The sequence below is a fragment of the Adiantum capillus-veneris genome, chromosome 13 (genome assembly GCF_014529385.1).
Source record: "Adiantum capillus-veneris isolate H3 chromosome 13, ASM1452938v2, whole genome shotgun sequence".
Lineage (NCBI taxonomy): Eukaryota > Viridiplantae > Streptophyta > Polypodiopsida > Polypodiales > Pteridaceae > Adiantum > Adiantum capillus-veneris.
The window spans coordinates 23,728,632-23,753,203 of NC_140943.1; the positions used below are offsets into that span (position 1 = coordinate 23,728,632).

At 43.1% G+C, this 24,572-nt stretch overlaps 1 protein-coding gene across 1 annotated transcript in view; it reads right to left on the reverse strand.

Moving 5' to 3' along the window:
• Positions 1-23,121, reverse strand: part of ATP3 (gamma subunit of Mt ATP synthase) — a 47,111-nt gene extending 23,990 nt beyond the window's left edge. The window contains exons 1-7 of the mRNA XM_086526512.1: positions 22,882-23,121; positions 10,911-10,954; positions 10,639-10,791; positions 10,423-10,533; positions 10,144-10,271; positions 9,938-10,060; positions 9,742-9,861 (exon numbers count right to left, since the gene is read on the reverse strand). Coding sequence (XP_086382638.1) covers positions 9,742-9,861; positions 9,938-10,060; positions 10,144-10,271; positions 10,423-10,533; positions 10,639-10,791; positions 10,911-10,954; positions 22,882-23,003 — 801 coding nt within the window. The 5' untranslated portion in view covers positions 23,004-23,121. The remainder of the gene's footprint in view (positions 1-9,741; positions 9,862-9,937; positions 10,061-10,143; positions 10,272-10,422; positions 10,534-10,638; positions 10,792-10,910; positions 10,955-22,881) is intronic.
• Between the last annotated feature and the right edge of the window lie 1,451 nt (positions 23,122-24,572).

The following is a 24,572-nucleotide window of genomic DNA, read 5'->3' on the forward strand; positions in this document are numbered from 1 at the left end:
CAGAAAGTTTCTTACTTTCAAACGCAACAAGACGTCCATCCTGGTATCATGCCACACCAATGGCATAATCACTAACATCCATTTCAACCACAAACGGTTTGCTAGGGTCCACAATGTGCAATATTGGCGCAGTAGTCACAAAGTGCTTTAGTGTCCGAAAGCTCTCATCGAGACCCTCATTCAAGACAACAGGGGGATTATCTTTACGATGAGGACCCGAAGTCTTCGGCCCTTTCACCCCTCCTTTTAAAAGTTGCGTAAGCAGAGCACCAACTTTAGAGTAATCCTTGATAAATTTGCAAAAGAATCCTATAAAGCCTAAAAAGGACTTTACTTGGAGCACATTCTTCAAAATGGGCCAATTTCGCACTTTATCTAATTTCCAGGGTCAACGCGAATTCCATCGAAAGTAATGATGTGACCCAAATACAAAAGCTCTTTCTTGAAGAATTCACACTTTGAAGCCTTAGCATAAAGCTTCTCAGTTCTCAGTACTTCGAGAACAGCGCGTATATGCGCTAAGTGCTTAGACAAACTTCGGTCGTAGATCAAGATATCATCGAGAAATACAACAATGAAGTTGCATAGAAACGGTCTCAGTAGATCATTCATCATTTGCTGAAACGCAGCTGGAGCATTGGTCAAACCAAAAGGCAAGACCCAAAACTCGTAGTTACTAGTGACCATAACGTGTATGGAAACCTGTCTTAGGAATATCTTCCAGTTTGATTCGTATCTGATGATAGCCTCATCGTAGGTCTATCTTCGTAAAATACAACGCTCCATGGAGCCGATCTATCAGATCGTCCATGTGCAGGAGCAGATACTTGTTCTTAACAGTGAGTTTATTCAAACCCTTTGTAATTTGCGCAGAAGCGTATAGTGTTATCCTTCTTTCGAGAAAGTAACACCGGTGCTCCCCACGGGGTTACTTAGACAAACAAAACCCCTGTCAAGATAATCTTTCAGCTACCGCTGAATCTCGTCCTCCTCGGTTTTACTAAACCGATATGGTTGCTTTGAGAAGGGCTGACTACCAACCACCAACTCAATGCCATGATCTACTCCTCTCGAAGGCGGCAAGCCAAGAGGTAGATCATCACGAAAAACATTCTTGAAATCAGTCATGATTTCTCGGATAAGGTTGGATTCATAGAAAACCCCAAGTTCAATAGAAGAACATGAAACATTTTTACGAAATTCAGTGACAGAAGTACCAAGCACTAATGAATCAAACCAAACAGATGGTACACATTGATAAAAGTCAACATCAGAAGACTTCGTATCTTTATACATTTCCAAAGCAGTAACAATGGTATTGCAAAACCATTATTTACAGAATTCTGATTACAAAGCAACACAAATACATGAGGCATCTCCTGCTTAACAAAACAAGAGAGTGATGTACATAGTCTATATACAATGAGTTTTGTTTATCATAAAACCATGAAATTCCTAAAATAACATATGCTTTGTCCAGGCGCATGATGTGGAAATCCAGGTTCTCTTTGTAATCAGCTAGCTCGAGCGACAAATCTAGAACCATCCGATTAGATACATCCATGTCCTCGCCACGAGCCATTTTCACGCGATACTCATGGTCACTGTCCCGCATCGGCAAGCTCAGTTTCTGCACCAATTTTGCATCCACAAAATTGTGTGAGCTTACAATATCAAGGAGTACAGTCACGTCGTGACCATTGATCTTCCTGGGGAAACAGAGAAGATCGTGCTTATCAAACACTCTGGTGCTATAAGTACAATTTGTGCATGAACTGCGCGCTAGATGATAAATTTCAACTTCAATGACATCACAGTACCTGAGATCTCGTGAATCTAAACCGAAGAACAACCTTGCGGTTTCTGTGTTGTCTTCTTCTTGGGACAATCCTTGATTTGGTGACCTGTCTGGCCACATCCAAAGCAAGCCCCCTTCTTCACTGCATCAGCAACTGAAGCATTCTTGGCTTTCTTCTTTTCCTAAGAAAATCTCGGCGGTGATTTGGACTTTTGCTGGAATCGTGGTTCCTTCCTCGAAGCGCCCTCACCGGATTGATGGACTACAGTTCTTTTCTTCTCATAATTCGCTCCATTTATCAAATAGAACGTCATGGACTTTGCCACTGCATCCTCGACGTCAGTCGGGGCTTTGTCCTTGATTAAGGCCCAACGGTAATCCTCATGCAATCCCAACAGGTACATGTGTACAACGTGCGTAGAATCCACATTTCAAAAGGTGAGCGCCTCTTTGAAAGTCGTTGTATACTTATCAAAAGATAGAGCTTTCATCGAAAGACTCTGTAGTTTGGCATAAGCTTTCAAAGGATCCATTTTGGAGAAATCCCTCTTGAATTTCACACAGAAGTCGGCCCACGTAAGCTTCTCTGTCATGTCGCGCCACCAGGTAAGTGCCTTACTGCGCAGATAGAGAGGAATCGTCTGAATCCTCCGTTCATCATGCTCCCATGAAGGTCAAAATATGTGGTCCACTGATGCAGCCAGTTATTTACAACCAATTCCGTACATTCTTTCTCCTCTCCTGAGAAATTTGTAGTTTTATATGGAACTGTGGCAGTTGGACCACCCTGTGAACGCCCAAAAGCAGCAATCTGCGTCCGCAATTGCTGGAGATGGGTTTCATCCTCAGAAATACGCGTAGTCGTCGATTGAGCCATATTTTCCAGAGCAGTAAGTCGAGAACTAAGCCCTTGCACGACCCCTTAGAGAGAGACCAAGCAAATATTCGTCTGAGCGTTCGCGTTTTCCAGAGTGGTAACACGCTAGCCGAAGCTCTGGAAAGTACTCATAATCCATGTGTATAGAGCATGCGTGAACGGAATTTGAACTTTACCTGGCGCATCGTGACGCTGCACATCCGAGCTGGAGAAATCCATGGCGAAATCCGTGAAAAACTAAAGGTTTCACGCAAAACTGGGGCTTTTTCTGCACTTTTCGGTCGCGAAAAGTTGAACTCGAGGAGCTCTACGCGTCGGCGTGAGCATCCGAAGGCGAGTAGGTGGTGGCGGGAGCGCGAGTAGATGGGAGAGAGGAGCGTAGGGAGAGGAGCAGAGGGCTTGAAAATGAGTTCTCTGTATGTTTTTACAGTCTCTGTAAGTGAGTTTTTAATAACTACACGTTTCATACTCGTTAAAAAAAAACTTAAGTGTCCTGGCCACTTTAAAAACAAAAGGACCACTTAATAAACTAAAAAAAATCATCCCACCAGCATTAAAAAAAAATCCAACGCAAAGTTGCCAGCAAAAAAAGAAATCGAAGGCCTTCAGGTGCAACTCATGACGCATGGAGATTAAGAGGGGTCGTCAAGGCTCATGCCCGCCTGTGGCTAACACGCGAAGGGAGCGCCCACGTTGGAAGCAGCCTCCACATCAGCACAAAGCCTGCGATTTTTCTCTCTGCTACTATTCCACGCTCAGCAAGGACTCCCTCAAGGCTTGTGCCCCCATGCTCTCTCCGAGAGAGGTACCTCTCTCTCTCTCTCTCTCTCTCTCTCTCTCTCTCTATGTGTGCTTCGCGCAGAGGGCATTATAAAGAGAGATTTCGAAAAGTACAATACGCTGAATTTAATCTAAAATCAGCAAGTTAATGAGAAATACACTGATTTTCATCAAGGACCAGTAAAATTTATAGATATCCTCTGATTTTCAGCACTTCCACCTGCTGAATTGCTGAATTTTATCAAAAATCAGCAAGAAGCACATTAAATTTTACCTACAAACATGCTCATGAGAAGAAAATAATCAGTTAAACAGTTATTTCATCAAAACTTGCATGAAACAATGATTATCCAACTCTAACCAGCCCATAGGTGTGCACACAGTCCTTCGTGCAGCCAAGCCGGCTCTGATACCATGAAACGGACAAAGAGAATAGATCTCCCGGCTACACGGACTGCCTACAGACATGCATCAGACAAACCACCCACCATAGCCACATCCGACAGCTCCCCCGTGCTGGGGCCAGCATCCAAGGACGTAGGCATGCACTTGTAAGACCGAGCGTCCCATACCACCCGGCCTCACCTCCTCGAGGTGACCTCGCGCACTCCTAGCCTCGCGGGCTAACCACTACCACTCTGCCAGTGGGGGTCGATAACTGCAAATGAGGCCTTGGCCTCCCTTTTATAATAATGGCCGGCCACACTGGCTGGGTTCACACTACGTCCACCCGAACACTGGACACACATCCCGACGACATCTGGGCTAGATCCCCTCTCCTATGAGCGAGACATAACAACAGGCCAAAGAGTTCGAGAGCAGCTCAAGAACGTGGCAGAAAAGGCAAGATGAAAGCAGGACCGGTTCCCGATTGCATGGGTGCTGACCCAAGCACGATTGATGAAAGTACAGAACTTTGCCGAGGTTGGGGCAAAGTGAAAGATCAAGAAGCCCTGATTTTCTTTGATGGAGGAGCCAAGGCCAACTTCATTTCACCTGAATTGGCGGCACGGCTCGAGATTACACCCGATCGGATGGGACCACAAGCAGAGATAGTTCTAGTGGCACCCGGACAAGACATAGCCATTACACGTCATTGGCAAACTTTGGTTGCATTGTCAGGGGTATTTGGGGCACGAGGACTTTTACATAATGCCCTTGGAAGGTTGTGATGTCCTCCTTGGAGTCCCTTGGTACCATAAGAACAACGCCGTGGTCGATTATCGGGCGAAGAAAGCGACATTGACAAATGAAAAGGGCCAAAAAATGATACTTGATGTGAAACTAAAGGACGAGTCTCTCCCTATTGTATCGGCTTCGGCCGTTTCCAAATTAATGAAATCCAGCCTGTTTGTTTACTAGATCTATTTGAAAGAGTTAAATGATGAACACAGGACGAATATGTCTGAACTTAATAAAGAACGCCAAGATTTTCTCCACACTCATGTCGATTGCTTTTCTGAGGGCCTGCCAGGCGAGTTGCCACCATCTCGTCCTAAGGATCATACTATTGATCTAATACTTGGAAGCACTCCACCGAACCGGCCACCTTATCGTGTGAGCCGAGCCCAGAATGAAGAGATTATGAACCAATCAAAAGACATCTTGGAAAAGGGTCTTATCCAGCCGGGTACTTCACCCTGCTGCTCTCCGGTGTTGTTGGTTTTAAAGAAGACGGATCTTGGAGGATGTGCATTGATTATAGAGCTCTCAATAAAATCACCATCAAGAACAAATTTTTTATTCCGAGGATCGATGATATTCTTGACAGATTACAAGGATCCTCTTGTTTCAACAGAATCGATTTGAAAAGCCGATATCATCAAATTCGAACCTCACGCCAGGAGATGTCTACAAGACAGCTTTTCATACGAGCTTCGATTTATATGAATTTTTGGTGATGCCTTTTGGCCTTACCAATGCTCCAACAACTTTCAACCGAATGATGGATAGGATTTCCAGAGAGTACACATCTTTTGTTGCCACTTTCTCTGATGACATTATAGTCTTCTCCAAGGATGAGGCAGAACATAGACACCATCTGCAACAGGTCTTTCAGGCATTGCGAGATCACAAGTTAGTAATCAATGCCAAGAAGAGTGAATTTTTCTTACCGGAGATACACTTTTTAGGACACATCGTCTCAGCAGCAAGAGTACAGATGGACCCGGTGACACTATACATGATTGGCCCGATTTGAAGAATGTTCATGAAGTTAGAAGCTTCTTGGGCTTATATTCTTACTACTGGCGGTTCATTAGAAAGTTTACACATGTCACTTCCCCTTTGCATATTCTGACACAGAAAGGAGTCCCTTCCTCGTGGGGACCCACAGAGGTGACTACCTTTCAAACTTTGAACGAGAAATTGACTACGTGACCAGTTTTGACTTTGTCGGATTTGCAAAAGTCATTTGAAGTATATTGTGATGCTTGTGGTCGTAGCCTGGGTGCGGTCTTAATGCAAGAAGGCCATGTCATTGCCTATGAGAGCCGATTGTTTTCAAGGCCGGCATTGACAGCACAGGTTTATGAGAAAGAGCTTTTGGCGGTTATCCATGCTCTTACTCAGTGGCGACATTACCTACTCGGAGCCGATTTTACGGTCTTTATTGATCATCAAAGTTTACGCTACTTCTTGTCGCAGAAGCAGCTTTCGGAAAAGCAATTGCGGTGGGCTAACATCTTGTCACAATTTCACTTCCAGATTGTCCATGTACAAGGACAAAAGTGTTAAGAGTTCATATTCCTGTCCGGTGGTAGCTCCGGTATCTCCCAGGAGCAGATTAGGGAGTGAGGGCTGTTTTGTGGTTGTTTGTGTCCGGCCAGTGTGAGGTTTTTCACTCATGTCGGGTCATATCTAGCCATGTTTAGCTCGGATTTTGGCTCTGTTCCATGGCCACATAGGCTCCTGGAGGCCTGGGATAGTTTATCTCAAGCTCACCCTATTTTCCCATGCATTAGGTGCCCTCTCCTATTTATTCTTCCAGTTTTCCCCTCTTGCCAAGGTCGTGGGGATGGGATCTTTGGGTCGGGCAGCTTCTTGGGAGAGCTATATAGTCAGGCAAGGGGATCACTTCCTAGTAGTGCAGATAAGCCCGACTCAGGGGCACCCTTCCTTGGGCACCCCAGGGGGCAGGCTAGCGTTTTTGTACATGCTGGCAGGCTGTCGTTTTCCCTACAGGTCAGCCAACGTTTATGCATGGATCAGCCAGTGTTTGTCATGCAGGTAATACAACACTTCTAGAAGCTCCCCATTTGAATTTCGTAAAATTCTGAAAATTTTTCAAAATTTTATTAATTTCTAAAAAAATTTGCAAAAAATTATAGCACGCTGAATTTTCAAATTTCTCCCCCAAAAATTTGAGGATTTTTCACAATTTCAAGGCGCAAACCGCAAATTAATACATGGGGCAGCTATGTGCATCAAAACGCCCAATTTCACTACTGAAATTGACCTATAAATGCCAAAGTTTGTCCAAAAAACACTTGCTCTTCACAATCTCCTTATCGAAGAAACTTCCCGTGATGAAAACTTCCTAAAATGGGAGAGAGAGCTTCTCAAGGGTATAGGGCTGAAATACTCAGCTGTTCGCAACGAACTCCTTGCGAGGAATTTGCACGAGGCTCTCAAACCACTTGAAAGAGGAGGTTCGCGAACCCAGGTCGGCTGAGTTTAGGCAGCGAAGTGTGTGCACGTAGGTGGAGTGCAGAGAGGCAGAAAGACGTAGTGCTAGTTGCAAAGAAGAGGCTACGTAAGTTTTAGAAGTCCAAAAACTCAAATGATGAGGTTTTTGGGACTCTTTTATTAAAATGTGTCATTTCGCCAGTTGGACAATGTGAAACCTTTAAAATTAATTTAAGTGGCCCAAAGGCCAGTAAATGAAGTATAATGCCTGTACAAGCCTAAAACAGTGGGTTAAAAATATACTACAAAATATATCTGTGAAGCTCTCGAGCAAAGCTACACGCTAGAAATGGTTCGGAGGAGATCGGGAGTGACCTCTAGGCATTTACCCCCAACACACAGTTCCTGGGCAGCCACCTCTTTGCGACCCTCCAGAACCATGCCCACACACATATGTTACATGGTGAAGAAGATCATTGATAGGATGAGGACCGGGAGAGCATATGATCACTATGGCTTAGTGGCAGAGCATTTTATACATGCCAAAGATCTGCTTGCAGAGCTTCTAGCAGTGATGTTCAACCGTGCCATGTGTAAGGACCTACCTGATACTTGGAGTTTGTCTACTATTGTACCTATCTTCAAGTTAGGAGACCCTATGGAACTTGGGAATTATCACACTATCATGATTGGACACACACACTGGCACAGTTGTACGCATCCATTCTCGAGCAGCAGTTGAGTAGATGGGCAGAGAGGGAGGGTATACGAGCAACAAGGCACGCAGATTTCAGGAGGGATATTTCTACCCTTAACCACATTCAGACACTCAGAGCCATTATTGAGGAGGGCATATCACATGGGAGACGAATCTATTGTAGCTTTGTGGATTTCGCAAAGCATTTGACACAATGCCCAGAGTTAGATTGATGCACAGATTGCACGAGATAGGAGTACCCACAAAGTTGATTTGGGGGATCATGGCACTATACAGGTCAGTAGTGGAGCATGTATGCACTCTAGAAGGGTTATCTACTTTGGTTCACTCCACTATCGGGGTGAAGCAGGGCTGCCCGCTATCTCCTACACCATTCGGTATGTATGTGGATGAGGTTTCTGACTACATTGAGAGAGATGGTGATAGAGGAGCATAGTTGACAGGGATATGAATTCCACTACTGTTAGATGCTGGTGATATTGTGTTGATCTCCGACTCCCCAGTGGGGATGCAGTGTCACCTGGATGCTTTACATAGGTTTGCCCACGACAATGGTTTGTCTGTCAACCTTGGTAAAACCAAGGTAATGGTGTTTAACATCACCCCACAGTGGATCACCCACAGTGGATCGGGAGATCAGCACCCACATTTACTTACGGTCATGAGATTATCTCATGCAAACGGAACTCAAATGCGCTAAAGTTCTCGAGTAAAATATACGAAAGACATACTTCCAAACATTCAATGCAATTCATAGATGAAATCTATGCAATGCATATATCACAGACATAGTTAATTAATTCACTGGACAAGAATACACTCAGAGCCACATTTAATGTGTTGGACCAGTCTTGGAACATGTGTAATCGGCAAGCCACTAGCGATGCAATAAATCCACAACAGAAACACGAAAAGAAATGATAATAGATTCACTTGAACAATCTGTTGCCAAGACACGAAGTTGCAGAGTTTTACTTCCAGGTGTACCGGCCCCAAAGTCCAACGCCCCTTTCGGTACTTCTTTTTACATTGATGAGTCAAGGAGAACAACTGCCAGGGAGTCACTATGCAGCTATGCACCCATGCACTGGTCTATTAGAAGTGATCCCAGTGCACTGATAGGCACTAGGCCCAAAAGCAACTGGTACAAAAGCTTGCATCACCAAGACCAGTAGCTACTAATTGCCTTATCTGGAACCGATGTCATCATCATACGGATTGCCACATCAGCAGCATACATACGGACTGTCAAATCATCACCCGTGAATCGCGGCACATTTTCTGAAATTTCTATGCATAGCCGACTCGCTCTTTCTTTCCTCTTCGGGTCTCTGTAGCCACGTCATCACTTTGTGACATAACCCCCCCCCCCCCACCTCTTTCAAAGAAGAGTAACTACACTCCATTACACCTGTAAAACAGATAGTGGACAATAAAATACTCAGTAGACGCTACCTCTATACATACATGCATTTGACCAATCAAGCCAAGCACTAGCACAAAGACACAAGTCATCGAACAATCATAATCACATTCACATCACTATCCCCGTCAGATCTTAGACATGAACCATGAGCATCATGACTTAATTAGCTATCACATCCAAGCCGCGCTCATGGATATCTTGATGCACTAAATCTCGTCATTAGCTTCTCCTCAAACAGCACTTCCATTACAGAAATGATTCAGATTATAATCTTAGCTTGTCATTCCTTGCCTAACAAGCTCAACACCATGCCATCCTTCTAATCCAGCTTCAAAGACATCCATAACAGATTAAGCGAAAAGACGGACAATATTTTGGTTTAGTAACCAAACAAGCCTTGATTTTTGAGCTTTGGCCTCACTCTCATGCTTTTCTACAAGGAAGCCTGCATCTTACATATTCACTCAAATGAAACAAGCAATGCCAAATTGTATGGGATCAGAAAGTATATATACCGCTGCAAACTGGAATTCACTCAGATTTTGAAGAACCTCCGCTTTGGAATCGCCACCTTCTATTTCATAAGACTCTAGCTGAGCAAGCTTGCCACCTGCCTCTGACTCCTTTGCTATGAGCTGGTGAACAGATTATAATGATCACAAAATGCAGAACCCGGAAAGATTTGTGACATGCAAGCTTTTGATTTCACACCTCAGGAGCCATAATCGTTGCGACAGCCGGTATGAAAGAAACAACGGAAGCAAATTTATTATAAACCATTCTGATTGCCTCAAATTCAACATTCTTCAAAATCTCATCAGCAATCATTGACATCTGCAGTGCACAAACCAAGATCAATTATTTAAAAACAAAATATAGCTTTAATTTTTCGCAGAAATAGATGAAATAGCCCTTTCCTGCGTGAAGCTAATGGGTGTCTTCTGAATATCTTGGATTGTCATTTGAATGCTCTTCTTGGAATCACGCTGCAACTGTACCTTTCCCTTCTCGCCTATGACAATGTACTTGGTCGGTTCCTCAGACTCTGAATACACCAGTTTCAAAAAGTAGTTCATTCAGATTTACACCTGCTGAAGGTGAAACAACCTAGAAGAATCCTAAAATAGACAGGACAAAACTGTAGTCTGAGCCAAAAACATGAGAAAACCAAAATGAGGAAAGAAGGATTGTCCAACCAAGCAGTTTGAATATTCCTTTGCTTAGTTTCACGACCGTTGAGTTGATGCCACCACAAAGCCCCCTGTCGCTTGAAATGGTAAGCACTATGTTCTTTTTGGTATCTATGTCTGTTCATGGCTCCCAATGAAAACATAGTAAATGCATGTGAGATGGACTCGACATTAACATGGTACAACAAGCTCAAACAAGATATTAAACATCACTCACTATACCAGGATGATCACCCATTAAAGCTACAAAAGGCTGCCAAAACCCTCTGGAATTTTCTGTCTTGGTTTGGACTCCTCTAAGCTTAGATGCTGCAACCATCTTCATGGCCTTGGTAATCTTCTGAATACTTTTTACACTCTTCATTCTGTTTCTTACTGCAAAAATGGTCAGCAATTTCAATTGCTTGAGACCTGAGGCAACTTTTAAAACTACACTAAGGAAGATAAAATTTTACCCTCCTTAAGAAGCATTGTGAGTTCAAACAAGTACTTACCAATTTGAGAAGATGCCATTCTGGTTCCAAAGGGTGCCAATTCACTGGGAAAAACAAGCAATAAAGTTATACTTGTTAAAACCCTGAACAGCATGCCTTCTCAAATCAATACAAGTTCTCACTATCAGGAAGAGAAAACCTCAAAAACGACAATTATAAAAAGCTATAATTACTTCCCATATACTGTTTGGCTCGATGTTTTTGTTAATCATCGGGCCTAGTGTAACCAGAAAGTCACCTAACAAGGTGGTAAGACAACGCCACCACCACAAACTGAACTGAAAACAGAATACTTGAGCTTGAAATAGAACTGAACACTTAGAAGAGACGCAGTCGGACGGAGACCAGATGCACTGGCCCCTAATGTAGGCACCATTTGCAGTACTTTTTATTAAGCTCTCAAGCTGTGTGTACAACTACATGAAAATGCTTGCCACAAACCATGGAAGACTACAACCAAAGGTTCCTCAATATGCACCTTTGGATCCTTCTCCATGTGGGATTGCGCATGGCCACCAAGGGGTAGATCTGGGGCTGAATTGCACTCCAGATGTGAGGAATGAAGAGCTGAAAACGCAGATCTCGATGATGCCAATGATGGACAGCAATGGAGGCACTCGATGCCGGCGAGGGAATGGCCGAGGAGAGGCTCGATGGCAGCCAAAATACCGGACCGCAACGGGGACGGCTAGCAACAGCAGACCCGAGCCGATCCGGCGAGGGAAGGGCTGAAAACTGAAAACACTAGGGGCTGATCTGTAGATGAAGATGGCGCTGGGCTGAAAACTGCTGTCGCTGGGCTGATCTGCCAATTGCTGCAATGCATGTAAATGCTAGGCTTGATGCTCCCTTTATAGGCCCAATCTGCTAGTTATAAACTCCTTAGGTAAGGTAGGGCAAACTGTTCACCAACCCAACAAATTAAATCATTAAATTATTTAATTTATAAGTTTTGACAAGGGCTAAGTTTCAGGTGAAACTGTCGCACATTTGTTGATCCGGGAATCAAATTGACGTGAGGAATGGCTCATCGGATTCCTCTAACCTAAAACTACATGTATGTCATGCCAGATGCCCACCGTAGTGTAACATCTATCAAAACGCTTGTACAATCCATTTATGCAAGAGGGTTCCTAAACTGGAAAACCTAATCTAATGGACTCGTCCGAACATGCAGGCCCTGCGAACAAGCTCATGAAATTGTCGATCCTAATCCTCCTAGGATTCTAGACACTCCTACTGTCACAAAATTATAACGTGGCATGTCTGCCCAGAGACATCTACATATTATAAGTTGGAACAACTTCCAACTTATAGGGTCTCGTTCGATGGGGCCCTGTGTCACGTTTGTGACTTAACTACATTACAATACTTAACTCATTGATGCAGATATGCGAAGTGCCATGCGAAGTAGAACCCCTACGCTTGGATGGTCGCGACCCTTCGCTCAAGAGACGTGCCTCTTCGGCCAAAGCCACACTCATTCGACGACTAGTCATGTCCCTTCGATCAATGGTTGCGGCTCTTCATCGAATGGATGTGTCCATTCGCCTAAAGACATGTCTATTCGCCTAAAGGATGTGTCTATTCACGAAGTGTCATACCTTTTCATTTGTCCCTGTTCGTCTCCTATACAAGGAGCCCTTGTATCACACTTTCAATCAATCAAACACAGAGTCTTCTGAGTCTTTCTTTGAGTTCAGTTTCAGTTTCTTAAGTCTTAATCATGAGTTTTAAGTACTTAATAAAGGATTAGTACCTAGAATCCTCACAGTGGTATCAGAGCAAAAAAAAAATCCCGGGACCCTACGGTTGTGAGCCTCTCACCCTTGACGCTACACTCTACCCCTTTCCTGGCGTTGTATGGAATCTGAAGAACGGTGGCCTACGCACACATCTCCACATGAGGTGACATAATTTACTTATGTTCTCGTATAAAACATATTACAACCCACCGAAGACAGCAGCATCGCTATGAGCACGCGTGATGCTTGTGCTGTTGCATGGATAAGAGCGAAAGTGTGTGCCTTTTCAAGCTACAAGGTGTACCTGTTCATGTGAGTACCCCTTGGTGTGAGTACCCTTTGGCGGAATTTCTACACATCCGGGCTGAGTTGCATACGGGTTGCCTTGCACCCTTTCGTTGGTGTCCTCCCGCATCACACCTTTTCCCAAGAGGCACCTCTCCCAAGCGTTGCTTCTCAGCGTTGATTGCCCCTTCGAGTGCCTCTTCGCTGGCCTTTCTTTTTCCACGCGCTGGCTGCTTCATTTTCATACGCTATGACATTTTTACGCTACAACCAATTACTCCTTACGTTAAAGAACTTAGCCTCACATTACCTCTAAGTGGCTGCCCATGGCCCCAAATTTTTTAACTCAAGTGTGTTGCCCCTTTTGGGATTACACCTCTTGGCCTCTTCTCATCATACGTACCATTCTACCCAGCGTGCAAAAATGCCCATCAGCCAGCGATTTAATCACCCAACGCTACTCTCTGCACTGCTGTTATGCACTGGCTCTAGGGGTTCCTTGTGCGTGCGGGTTTCTTCGCCAACATGACAGACGACGCCTTCGACGTTCCAATGCCTTTTCTCTCATATACAGACGAGATTCCCAACGCAGTTTTGCCGACGTACCCGATCCCGACACTCGAAGTAATCCTTCTTTCCGATACTCCAGAGCCCGAACAATTGGCCGCACCCGCACCAAAGGTCATTATTATTCCGGATTCTCCACGATCCATTCCAAAACCTACACCTGTTCCCGCGCCACATGCTGTGCCGGTTCAACGGGAATATTTACTTTACGTCACCCACCGTCACAAGACACAGTTCCAGACTTGGGTGGTGTGGCATATTTTTCTCACCTGCAACTCTCAACACCTTCAGCATTACGAGTTTATAATTGGGCGCTACCCCCATCTTGCCTACTCACTGGCAGAGTGCAGAGTGGACGTTGTCAACAATATTATATCCCTCCAGCCCCTGGTACGTGTTCACGAGTTACGCCTTCCGGAGTACACACCTCTGTTGCCCGCTCCAGCAGAGACACCTCCAATGGAAGAGATCGAGGATCTTGGGATTCGGACTTCGATTCCGACTTCCTAGCAGAGCTTGGCGAATCGTCAGTAACAGCTTCTCCTGTCTACATGCCCCATACTTCTCCAGCTTCTCCTCGGTACTCTCTCTGAGGCAGAACTATGTCGACGTCCCAAGCAGAAGAAGATGGCCAGCAAGCACTGATGCTTGCTCTCCTCAAGGAACAAATGGAAGCTTTACAACAGACTTTTACAACAAGTCTTGCTTCCCTCAACACTCGTTTGGAGCAAATGCAGCACACACACACTTCTTCTCGAGCAAACCCTTCTACTGCTACACCCTCTTCTTCAGAAGCTTCAGTGGACGCACACGAAGACGAACCAGATCCTACACCAGAGGTAGACAATAATGAACTTCAGCTTCTTTATAAATAATTTAATGCCGCACAGAAAAAGAAAGTCGATGTTAAGCTGCCAGACCCGTAGAATGGTCGCCGCGACAAGCGTGTGCTAGACCAATGGCTATTTAAGATGGTTATCTACCTATCCAATACGGACTTGGTGGAAAGCAAAAAGGTTGCATTGGCCAGTTCTTTGTTAAAAGTATAGCGTTCCTGTGGTTCCAACATAGACTTGCTGACGGTGAACGCACCCCTTCATGGGACAAATTCCGGCGCTCCATTCGCAAAGCCTTTGAGCTTGCGAATGCAGATTTTCATGCCCAGTCTGCTCTCCGCCGCTTGAACCAGACAGGTTCCTTAGCCGCGTAAATCACAGAGTTCAAAGACTAACTCTGGAGATAGAGACCCTCAGTTCCTTGGAGAAACTACACAGTTTTATCGACGGACTAGAACCCAACCTGAAGGACGATGTGCAAAAGTTTAACCCAACCACACTAGATGCTAGTATTGCTTATGTTGAACGGCTTGGAGACAATCGCCGTCAAACCCGGACCTCATTTTCGGGCAATCAATCTTCAACCAGTGGTCGCCCAAGCAACTTTAATCCTAATCGGCACTCACTATAGCAGCCTCAATCTTCTGGACAACAATTTTCCAGACAGCAGTCTTTTCGGCCTTGGCTACTCTTCCAACAACAACAATCGCAATCATGGACAGTTTTGGTCCGACCGCCGACGTAATGGCGGTCGTAATGGTCGAGCAGAGCAGCAAGCCTCTTCCTCGGATTCTTCCACCTCTCATCCCAACCGCACAGGATTGTGCACAATTTGTGGTGGATCACACAAGTGGTATGAATGCCCGAAAAGTCAAAATATGGAGTCATGCACAGATACAGCATAGTGTCCACCTCCTGTACTGGACAAAGGCAAACAGGTAGTTCGTGCGATTCGAGTATCCAAAGTGGTTAGCGCCTTCATGCTAAATGCCCACAATCGCACCTCAATTCCTATTAATCTTTCTAACCAGGTTCTCAACCTTCTTGGTTTCATTGGTCAACATCCAATCAATGTGCTCGTGGATAGTGGATGTTCCACAAATTTTGTCAGCACTTCTTTAGTCAGCAAGCCTCACCTACCAACCCACCAGAGTTTGGAAGCTTTTCAAGTGGAACTTGCAGATGGTTCATTTTTGAACTGCAACAAGAAACTTCAACAATTACAGTTTTAGATTCAGGATTACCAAGATCAATTAAGCTTTGCCGTAATGCCATTATCACACTAAGACATGATTCTTGGTCAATCTTGGCTGTACCAGTAAGATCCAGTCATCAGCTTCAGAGATCATTCTATTCGGCTTTATCATGATGAAGTGGAACTCCGTGGTCTTTTTAATGCAAAGCCTATCACCTTGGTCTTAGCTTAACAAGTTAAGCACTTGGTTCGCAGGCGTGATTGTGCAAAAGCCTTGGTTATGTTGCAAGAACAAGAAGCAGAAACGGACGAGACATCAACATTACCTACTGCTTACTTGCAACAGCCCTTCTTTCTACAATTCATGGACTTATTTCTTGATGAGCTCCCAACTACATTACCTCCTTGTCGTCCTGTGGATCATACAATCGATTTGATTCCCAAACAACCTCCTCCAGTTCGAGCTCCTTATCGCGTTTCATATTCAGAATCTCAAGAAATTCAGCGAGAATTGGAAGATTTATTGGATAAAGGTCATATCCGTCCCAGCAAAAGTCCTTTTGGTGCTCCTATCCTATTGGTCAAAAAGAAGGATGGCTCCATGCGTCTTTGCATTGATTATCGTGCTCTCAATAAGCTGACGATCAAAAACAAATTTCCTTTGCCTCGCATCGATGAACTCTTTGATCAACTATTGGGTTCAAGAGTTTATTCCAAGATCGATCTAAAGTCAGGTTATCACCAGATTCGCATTAGAATTGGCGATGAATACAGAACAGCTTTTCGGACAAAGTATGGTCATTATGAATTTCTAGTCATTCCTTTTGGGTTAACCAATGCCCCAGCAACCTTTATGACCTTGATGAATGAAATTTTTGACCCTTATTTGGATAAATTTGTGATCGGATACCTCGACGACATCCTTGTCTTCAATAAAACCATGGCAGATCACAAAGAACACTTACAGATTGTCTTTGAGACATTACGTACAAATGTCTTGTACAGCAACAAGAAGAAAAGCGAGTTTTTCAAGGATCACGTGGAATACCTTGGACATGTGATTTCTGCTACAAGGTTTGTTGTGGATCCAAAGAAGATTAAGGTCATTGTTGACTGGCCTTTACCTCTCACTATTATAGATGTGCGATCTTTCTTGGGTCTTGCTAATTTTTATCACACCAAAGTCCATAAGTTCTCAGATATTGCTTCTCTGACGGAATTGACAAAGAAGGATAAGCTACATTGGACTCCTGAAGCAGAAAAGTCTTTCAATGAACTCAAGCATGCTTTGACGACAGCACCTGTTTTAGCAATTGCAGATCCTACTCAACCATTTGATGTGATGACCGATGCTTCTGATCAAGCATCAGGTGGTGTTCTCATGCAAAATGATCGTGTCATTGCTTTTGACAGTCGAAAATTTTCAGCAATATAAATGCGATACCCAGTCTATGATAAGGAATTTTTGGCTATCGTACATGCTTACCGCACTTGGAAACATTACCTTCTTGGCGCAGATTCAGTGGTTAAAACAAATCATCAGTCTTTGACGTATATTTTTACTCAACCAGTGATGAATCCTCGTCAAGGAAGATGGGTTGAATTTTTGGCAAATTTTCACATGGTGATTCAGTACATGCCTGGTCTACAAAATGTGGTAGCAGATGCTGTGAGCCGCATGCCTCAAGCAACCAATTTTGCCATAAAAATTGTGCAGATGGAAATTCTTGCGCGTTTCAGGAATGGATATTTGACAGATAAAGACTTTGGAGATGTTTTTCGAGCCCTCAAATCTCTAAGTCCCACTCCTTCAGAGATGAATATGTTTGAAGCATATACAATTGTGGATGAGTTACTCTACTATAAGGATAGTATTTGTGTTCCACACAAAGGATCTTTGAAAAAGATTTTGATACAGGAACATCATGAAGTACCTTTTGTTGCACATCCTGGAGTTAACAAAACATATCGGCTTTTGTCAGCAACATATTTTTGGCCGCATGCAAGCTGGTGTTATTAAGTTTGTAAAAGCTTGTCACTCATGTCAGATCATGAAAGCTTCTCGACAGTTACCTCAGGGTTTACTTCAATCTTTACCCGTACCTAACAAAAGATGGGAAAGTATCAGCATGGATTTTATTACCACTTTGCCTCGCTCACCTAAAGGCAATGCTCAAATTCTTGTGGTAGTTGATCGATTTTCCAAAATGGCGCATTTTATATCTTGCAAGAAAACAGTTTCTGCCCCGGATGTTGCAACATTGTTCGTACAAAATATTTTCAAATTGCATGGATTACCAAAATCCATCATATCCGATAGAGATCCAAAGTTTACAGGACATTTCTGGACATCACTATTCAAGTCTCTTGGCACCAATCTATTGTTCAGTTCATCCTACCATCCTCAAATAGATGGTCAAACAGAAAGAGTGAACCAAATTTTAAAAGAGATGCTTCGACATTACATTCAGACTCGATTAGCATCTTGGGAGGATTATTTGCCACTTGTGGAGCTTGCTTATAATAACTCTCCTCATTCGGTAACTCGAATGACACCATTTCAAGCAGCATATCGACATACTCCTCTTGTGCCTACGAACTTTGTTCTACAACACAAAGTAGCGTTAGCAGATCAATTGCTTCAGCAAATGCAAGATGTCCTTCTACAGATTCGAGATAAATTGGTTCATGTTCAACAAAGTTATCAGAAGCAAGCAAATAAGCATCGTCGATATGCAGAATTTAAAGAAGGTGACTTGGTTTTATTGTATGTGGCACCTCATCGCTACAAAACAGTGAAGTCAGTCTTCCCAAAAATTGCGACCTCGCTTCTATGGACCTTTCAAGATCATCAAGAAGAATTCAGTTCTCAACTACAAGTTGGAACTTCCGCCTTCATGGGAAAAATTCATCCAACTTTTCACATTTCCTTGCTCAAACAGTATATTCAAGGAGATTCGCATGTTGCAGACTTATCTTTCTATGTGCCAGAAATTGAAGATGAACACATTATTATTCTTGTCCCAGAAAAGATTCTCAACGTTCGTCAAAAAGAAACTAGACAAAAGATCATAACTGAATTTCTTGTTAAGTGGATTGACTTAGATGAGTCAGATTCTACTTGGCAAACTGATGAAGAAATGCAACAATACCCTCACCTCCTCCAAGAATTCTTCGACAAACGGCAGACTTTCATTTGACACATGGGTTTTATTTTAAGAGGGAGGGAATGTCACGTTTGTGACTTAACTACATTACAATACTTACTCATTGATGCAGATATGCGAAGTGCCATGCCAAACAGAATCCCTCCGCTTGGATGGTCGCGACCCTTCGCTCAAGAGACGTGCCTCTTCGCCAAAAGCCACACTCATTCGACGACTAAGTCATGTCCCTTCGACCAATGGTTGCGGCTCTTAATCGAATGGATGTGTCCATTCGCCTAAAGGATTATTCGCAAAGTGTCATACCTTTTCATTTGTACCTGTTCGTCTCCTATAAAAGGAGCCCTTGTATCACACTTTCAATCAATCAAACACAAATCTGAGTCTTTCTTTGAGTTCAATTTCAGTTTCTGAAGTCTTAATCATGAGTTTAAGTACTTAATAAGGATTAGTACCTAGAATACAATGCTTTTAAGAGGGGGGTATGTCACAAAGTGATGACGACTCTAAAATCTGCCATAAACCGTAACCCTAACCCTAATCCTAAAACCTGTCCTAAATCCTAACCCTAACCCTAACCCTAGCAACATATGATTTTTCCGTGAAATGCACTGGCATGATGACGTGGCATCGTACGGAAATCTCCGGATTTTGCGGCGCTGAAAAACTGCAGCTTTTGCTTTTATTTTTCTACGCAAATTGAGTTGAAGAGATAGAGAGAATTGGATTGCTTTATTGAAAGCTCAAGAGAGCTTGTGTGAGATAGAGAGAGAATACTTTGCTTTTGATCTGCAGCTTTTGGGGCTCTGCTTTTTGCATCCCTTGTAAAAACTTTAAATAAGTGGTTTTGGGTTCACTTTGCAGAGCATCTGGACGCAGAGTTTGAGAGTGAAACCCTAACCGCTCTCTTGTACTTTGATCATTGATTAATACATAAAGAAATACCGAAAGGGGTGCCAGTCTTTGGGGCCAATATCTCTAGGCACGGAACTCCGTCGGGCCAGTGCAAATCTATTGTGAACTGTGAACTGTTTTGAAGTGGTTATTTGGTGTTGTCGTGATTGATTCTTGACTTGGAGTGTCCAAGTCTATTACAGAAAGAACAAGAAGAAGACCAAGAAAAGCATGTCCCATCAAATATCCCGACAATTTTCTGACAATTATGAGGAAAATGTGTCCTCTTCTGAGAGTTCGGACTCTGAGGACCATATGCTTTATTCAAAGAGGAAGCACTTTTAGAGAGCCAATCAATATGATTTTCTCGAAGATGAGAACAAGAAGACCAAAGAATTCAAGGAGGGTGGACAAGCAATAAAATTTAATATATAAACCTTCATAAGTTCAGAATAGTCTGAACTCACGAATTATAAGAGGGAATAAAGCACTCATTAAACTATAAAAGCAAGGGACACAAGAAAAGAAAAGAGGAAAAAAAAAAACAAAAACAAACAAACTAAATCACTTAGTTTGCTACGAAACAAAACTAGATAAAACAAAACATTATTAACTTAAAAATGTTTTTAGAAAAGGTAAAATAAATTGACGCAACTTACTTGGCTTAAAACAAGTACTCAACTTTAAGCAAAGAAGGATAAGACATCTTAAAAACTTAATCCTAGAAATCAAACTTCACAAAAGAACTTCTAAAGGAACACATTCTTAAGTCCTCACGTAAGCTAAATACAAAATTGAAAAATGAATACTACTACAAACCTACGAAGAGCAAAGAACCAAACTTGACAATATGTGATCTTAACTTCGCTTCTTGTCCAAACAAGAAGAATAAGATTATCACCTTTATCATGCATAGCTTGGACAACAGCTATGACATCCCTACTCCCGTCGTCAGTGCCCAACAGTAGGGATTTGGTACAATCCGTGGCGTAGATGGGGAAGGAGGAGGGTCCGAAAAACCTCCTTGATGGTGAGATTCTTCTTCGCTACTGTCATGCCCATCACCTCCATGCGAAGTATTCATTCCACTTCGGTTGAGGACCATACACTGAAGTCGTGGGTTCTTAAGTTCACGAGGAACTTGGGTTGTTGTGGGTCTTGGTTCTTGAGTTCTTGAGGCTCATCTTTAGCTTGCAATCTATGTTAGAGAAGGATCTCTTCACCCGAGTTTTTCTCTTTTCCGCGGGCGCACCCCTTGGCGGCCTTGCGCTCATACCAAGGTTGCTTTTTCAATGAGGATTCTAGGTACTAATCCTTTATTAAGTACTTAAACTCATGATTAAGACTTAAGAAACTTGAACTGTACTCGAGACAAGACTTAGCAGACTCTATGTTTGATTGATTGAATGAATGACTGCTTGAAACTGAATACAATAGGCTCCTTATATAGGAGACGAAGAGACACAAATGAAAAGACACGTCTCTTGGTGAAGAGACATGACTTTAAGGGGTGTGACCACTCGTCGAAGGAGTGTGGCTTTTGGCGAAGAGGCACGTGTCTTGGGCGAAGGGGTGTGACCATCCAAGCGCAGGGGCCCTCCTTGGCATGGCACTCCGCGTATCTGCAACTAGAAGTAGATGTAATGTTGTTAACATAGTCATAATCGTGACATTCCCTCCCTCTTTAAATAAAACCCAAGGTAGTTGAAGAAAACTCCGAGAGAAGGAAATGTATTGTTGTAGTGCTTCTGCATCCAAAGCTCTTTCTGTTAAGTCCCATGTCATGGCACTGTTATTGACCAAGACTATTTTTCCAAACTGAAAACTGATCATATCTGCAACTTGATAAGTGCCTTTTTAGGTTTTAGAGACTTTTTGTTTACTCGATCTTCTTGAAAGAACTAAATGATGAACAATGATCTAATATGTCTGAATTGGAAAAGGAACGACGAGAATTTCTACAAATTTGAAAAAATCCTTTGAATCTGAACCCATTTCTCTGAAGGCCTACCAAGCGAGTTACCTCCTTCTCGTCTTGAGGATCACGTGATTGATTTGCTTCCTGGGAGTACACCACCAAACCGGCCACCTTACCGAGTTAGTCGAGCCCAAAATGAAGAAATAATGAACCAAGTAAAATAACTTCTTGAAAAAAGGTCTTATCCAACCTAGCACTTTACCTTTCTGTTTTCCAATGTTGCTAGTACTAAAGAACGATGGATCTCGGAGGATGTGCATCGACTATAGAGCTCTCAATAAAATCACCATCAAGAATAGATTCCCTATTTCAAGGATCAATGATAAACTCGACAGACTTCAGAAGTTCTCTTGTTTTAGCAAAATTGATATGAAGAGTGGATATCATCAGATCCAAATTGCTCAAGGGAACGTCTACAAGATAGCTTTCCAAACAACTTTTGGTTTGTACGAATATTTGGTTATGCCTTTTGGTCTTACAAATGCTCCAACAAGATAGACTTTTCAAAGAGTATCGATCATCTGTGGGCACTTTCTTTGACGATATCATTGTTTTCTCCAAGAATAAAGCCATTGCGGAAGTATAAATTGGTTATAAGCGCAAAAAAGAGCGAATTTTTCTTGCCTATAATTTCTTGGGGCACGTCGTCTCATCAATAGGTAAAGATGGACCCGACGAAAATTGAGACTATTCGTGATTGGCTTGACTTGATTTTGGAGCATCGAGAGTCACTCATCAACCACACACATACTACATCACATGTAACTTTGGTCCCATAGGTCATATTTGACCGAGGACGATAAGAAAATCTCTCTCTCTCTCTCTCTCTCTCTCTCTCTCTCTCTCTCTCTCTCCCTTCAGTCCTTTAGACACTACAAAATGAGAAGAAGAGGTGCACAGGCTAAAAATGAAAGAGCCCCCAGAAACAACAATGAGAAAGAAACATACATCGAAAGAAATCAGATACGTGTGAGTGTGTGAAGGGGCCTGCTACGGGCAACACCATAACCATAAGGAGAAGCAGGGGCAGCTGCATGTTTTCGCCTTATCAGGAGGCACCTCCGCACGCAGGCATCACATCAGTGCAGGGTCTCTCTCTCTCTCTCTCTCTCTCTCTCTCTCTCTCTCTCTCTCTCTCTCTCTCAGCAGCCGTGCATGTGTTGCATGGCCTGAGCTACATCAAATCTACTTGTCCGAATAACGAGGTGATCAGGAAATCAATACTGATCCATCTCCCCGAACATGTTCCAATCATATAGAAACATAAGATTGAAGAAATGTACGCAGAGAGGATAACAAGGACTGACCCGGGAGCGAGGCCGGGGCATTGCCAGGACGGGGACTGCAGGGAGGGGGCGGCGACAGGTGCGGCCTTACTGAGAAGGTGCGAAAGGCGAGAAACGCCGTTGCGCGCAGATGAGGAGGCCATGGCGACAGCACCCAAGGTTGCTCTGCAATGTTTTGATTCTTCGCTTCGCTCTGCTTTCGCTGCTTGCAGAAATGTGATTGTAGCCCTGTGTACCTTCCCTAATTCCCCACTAAGAAAATTAACGAATGTGTGCCACTCCTAGCAAACCATGATTAAAACTGAAATGCTTTGATTTTTCTTGCTTGCAAATGAGTGGGAGGGGAAGTAGATAATGACAGATGTACAAAAGTTTTAGACATGGTGCACGAAATTAGAGGCATGAAAAACGTGACACTAGTCTCATGAATGGTCGTTTTTTCATACTCTAATTGTATTGAACCAGATGTTGTGATAAGTAAGCAGATAGCATGCCATACCATATGTACCTAAATCTTTGTGCTGTAAGGCCTTAGGAGCTTTTTCTATCCCCACTCAAGGAGCAAATCAACCTTTTTAAACTTGCATGCAATATGGACACAATTCAGAGACTCAAGAAACGGGCTTGGCAGCCTAGGACAAAAACTAGGCCAGTTGTATAGTTGCTCGACGTCAACAAAATCCAAGTTAGAAAGGTACATTAGCTCGCAACCATACCTTTATTGTCATGGAACCATAACCATCATTCTACGTGCAACTTTGATGATGCAAATGTAGCTCGCTACATCATGAAAGAGACCTTCATACACCTTTCTTTGAAAACAATCAAGTCTCTTTTCACCACCCCCCGCCCCCCACCCCCTCTTCATTTTGGCCACATCTTGTGATGAAAGCGCTGCAGCAATCTATAAACAACCTACACAACATCGTCAAACAATTACAACACTTCTTTGAAAAACATGTTTATTAAATAATGAGAGAACTTCTCAAGGCCTCAAGCAGTTGAGAAGCGAGATTAAGTGATAAAGTGCTAGGGTAAGTTTCCATACCTTTTGAAAATGTACTTGGTTTCCAGTATTGCTTGTTTACTTGAGTATTAGGAAAGAGGAGGCATATATCGAGTACTCAAAAATAATGGATTGTGCATATTTCTTAGTGTATGAAAAGACGTGTTTGCTTGAGTTTGGTTCTTTGGAGGTCCTCCCCCACTAAAAACCATCATGGTATTTCGTAGCTTTTGGCGCCGCCGACCCGCGGCTTAATTTCATCATAACTAGGAATTTACACTTTCAAATCAAAACTAAGCATAGGTGGGATATTGGGGCATCATTGCTAAGCATTTAAATGCATTCTGGGTCGAAAACGACTAGGTCAAAAATCCACTGCTGTTAATAATCGCGATTTTGAAACTTGACCTAAAGTGGAGATTGAGACCATAAGCATGTGTGCTTAGGTCTTATAAACATGTTATAGAAGTTTCGTTACGTTTGGATGTCATTTGATGTTGTAACGAATGTGATTTGTTTACCGATGAGCGATTGCTTTTAGTGATTTCAATCACTTGAGTGTAGCTTGAGTTAGATGCGAGTTGTTAGTTTTTTTCTGAGAGATTGACAACCTCTTGTAGTCTCTATGAACTAGTCGAAACAGCTTCATACCATGGATTGACAATTTAATCATGGTTCTCGCTAATACTGCAATAAGATAGGATGG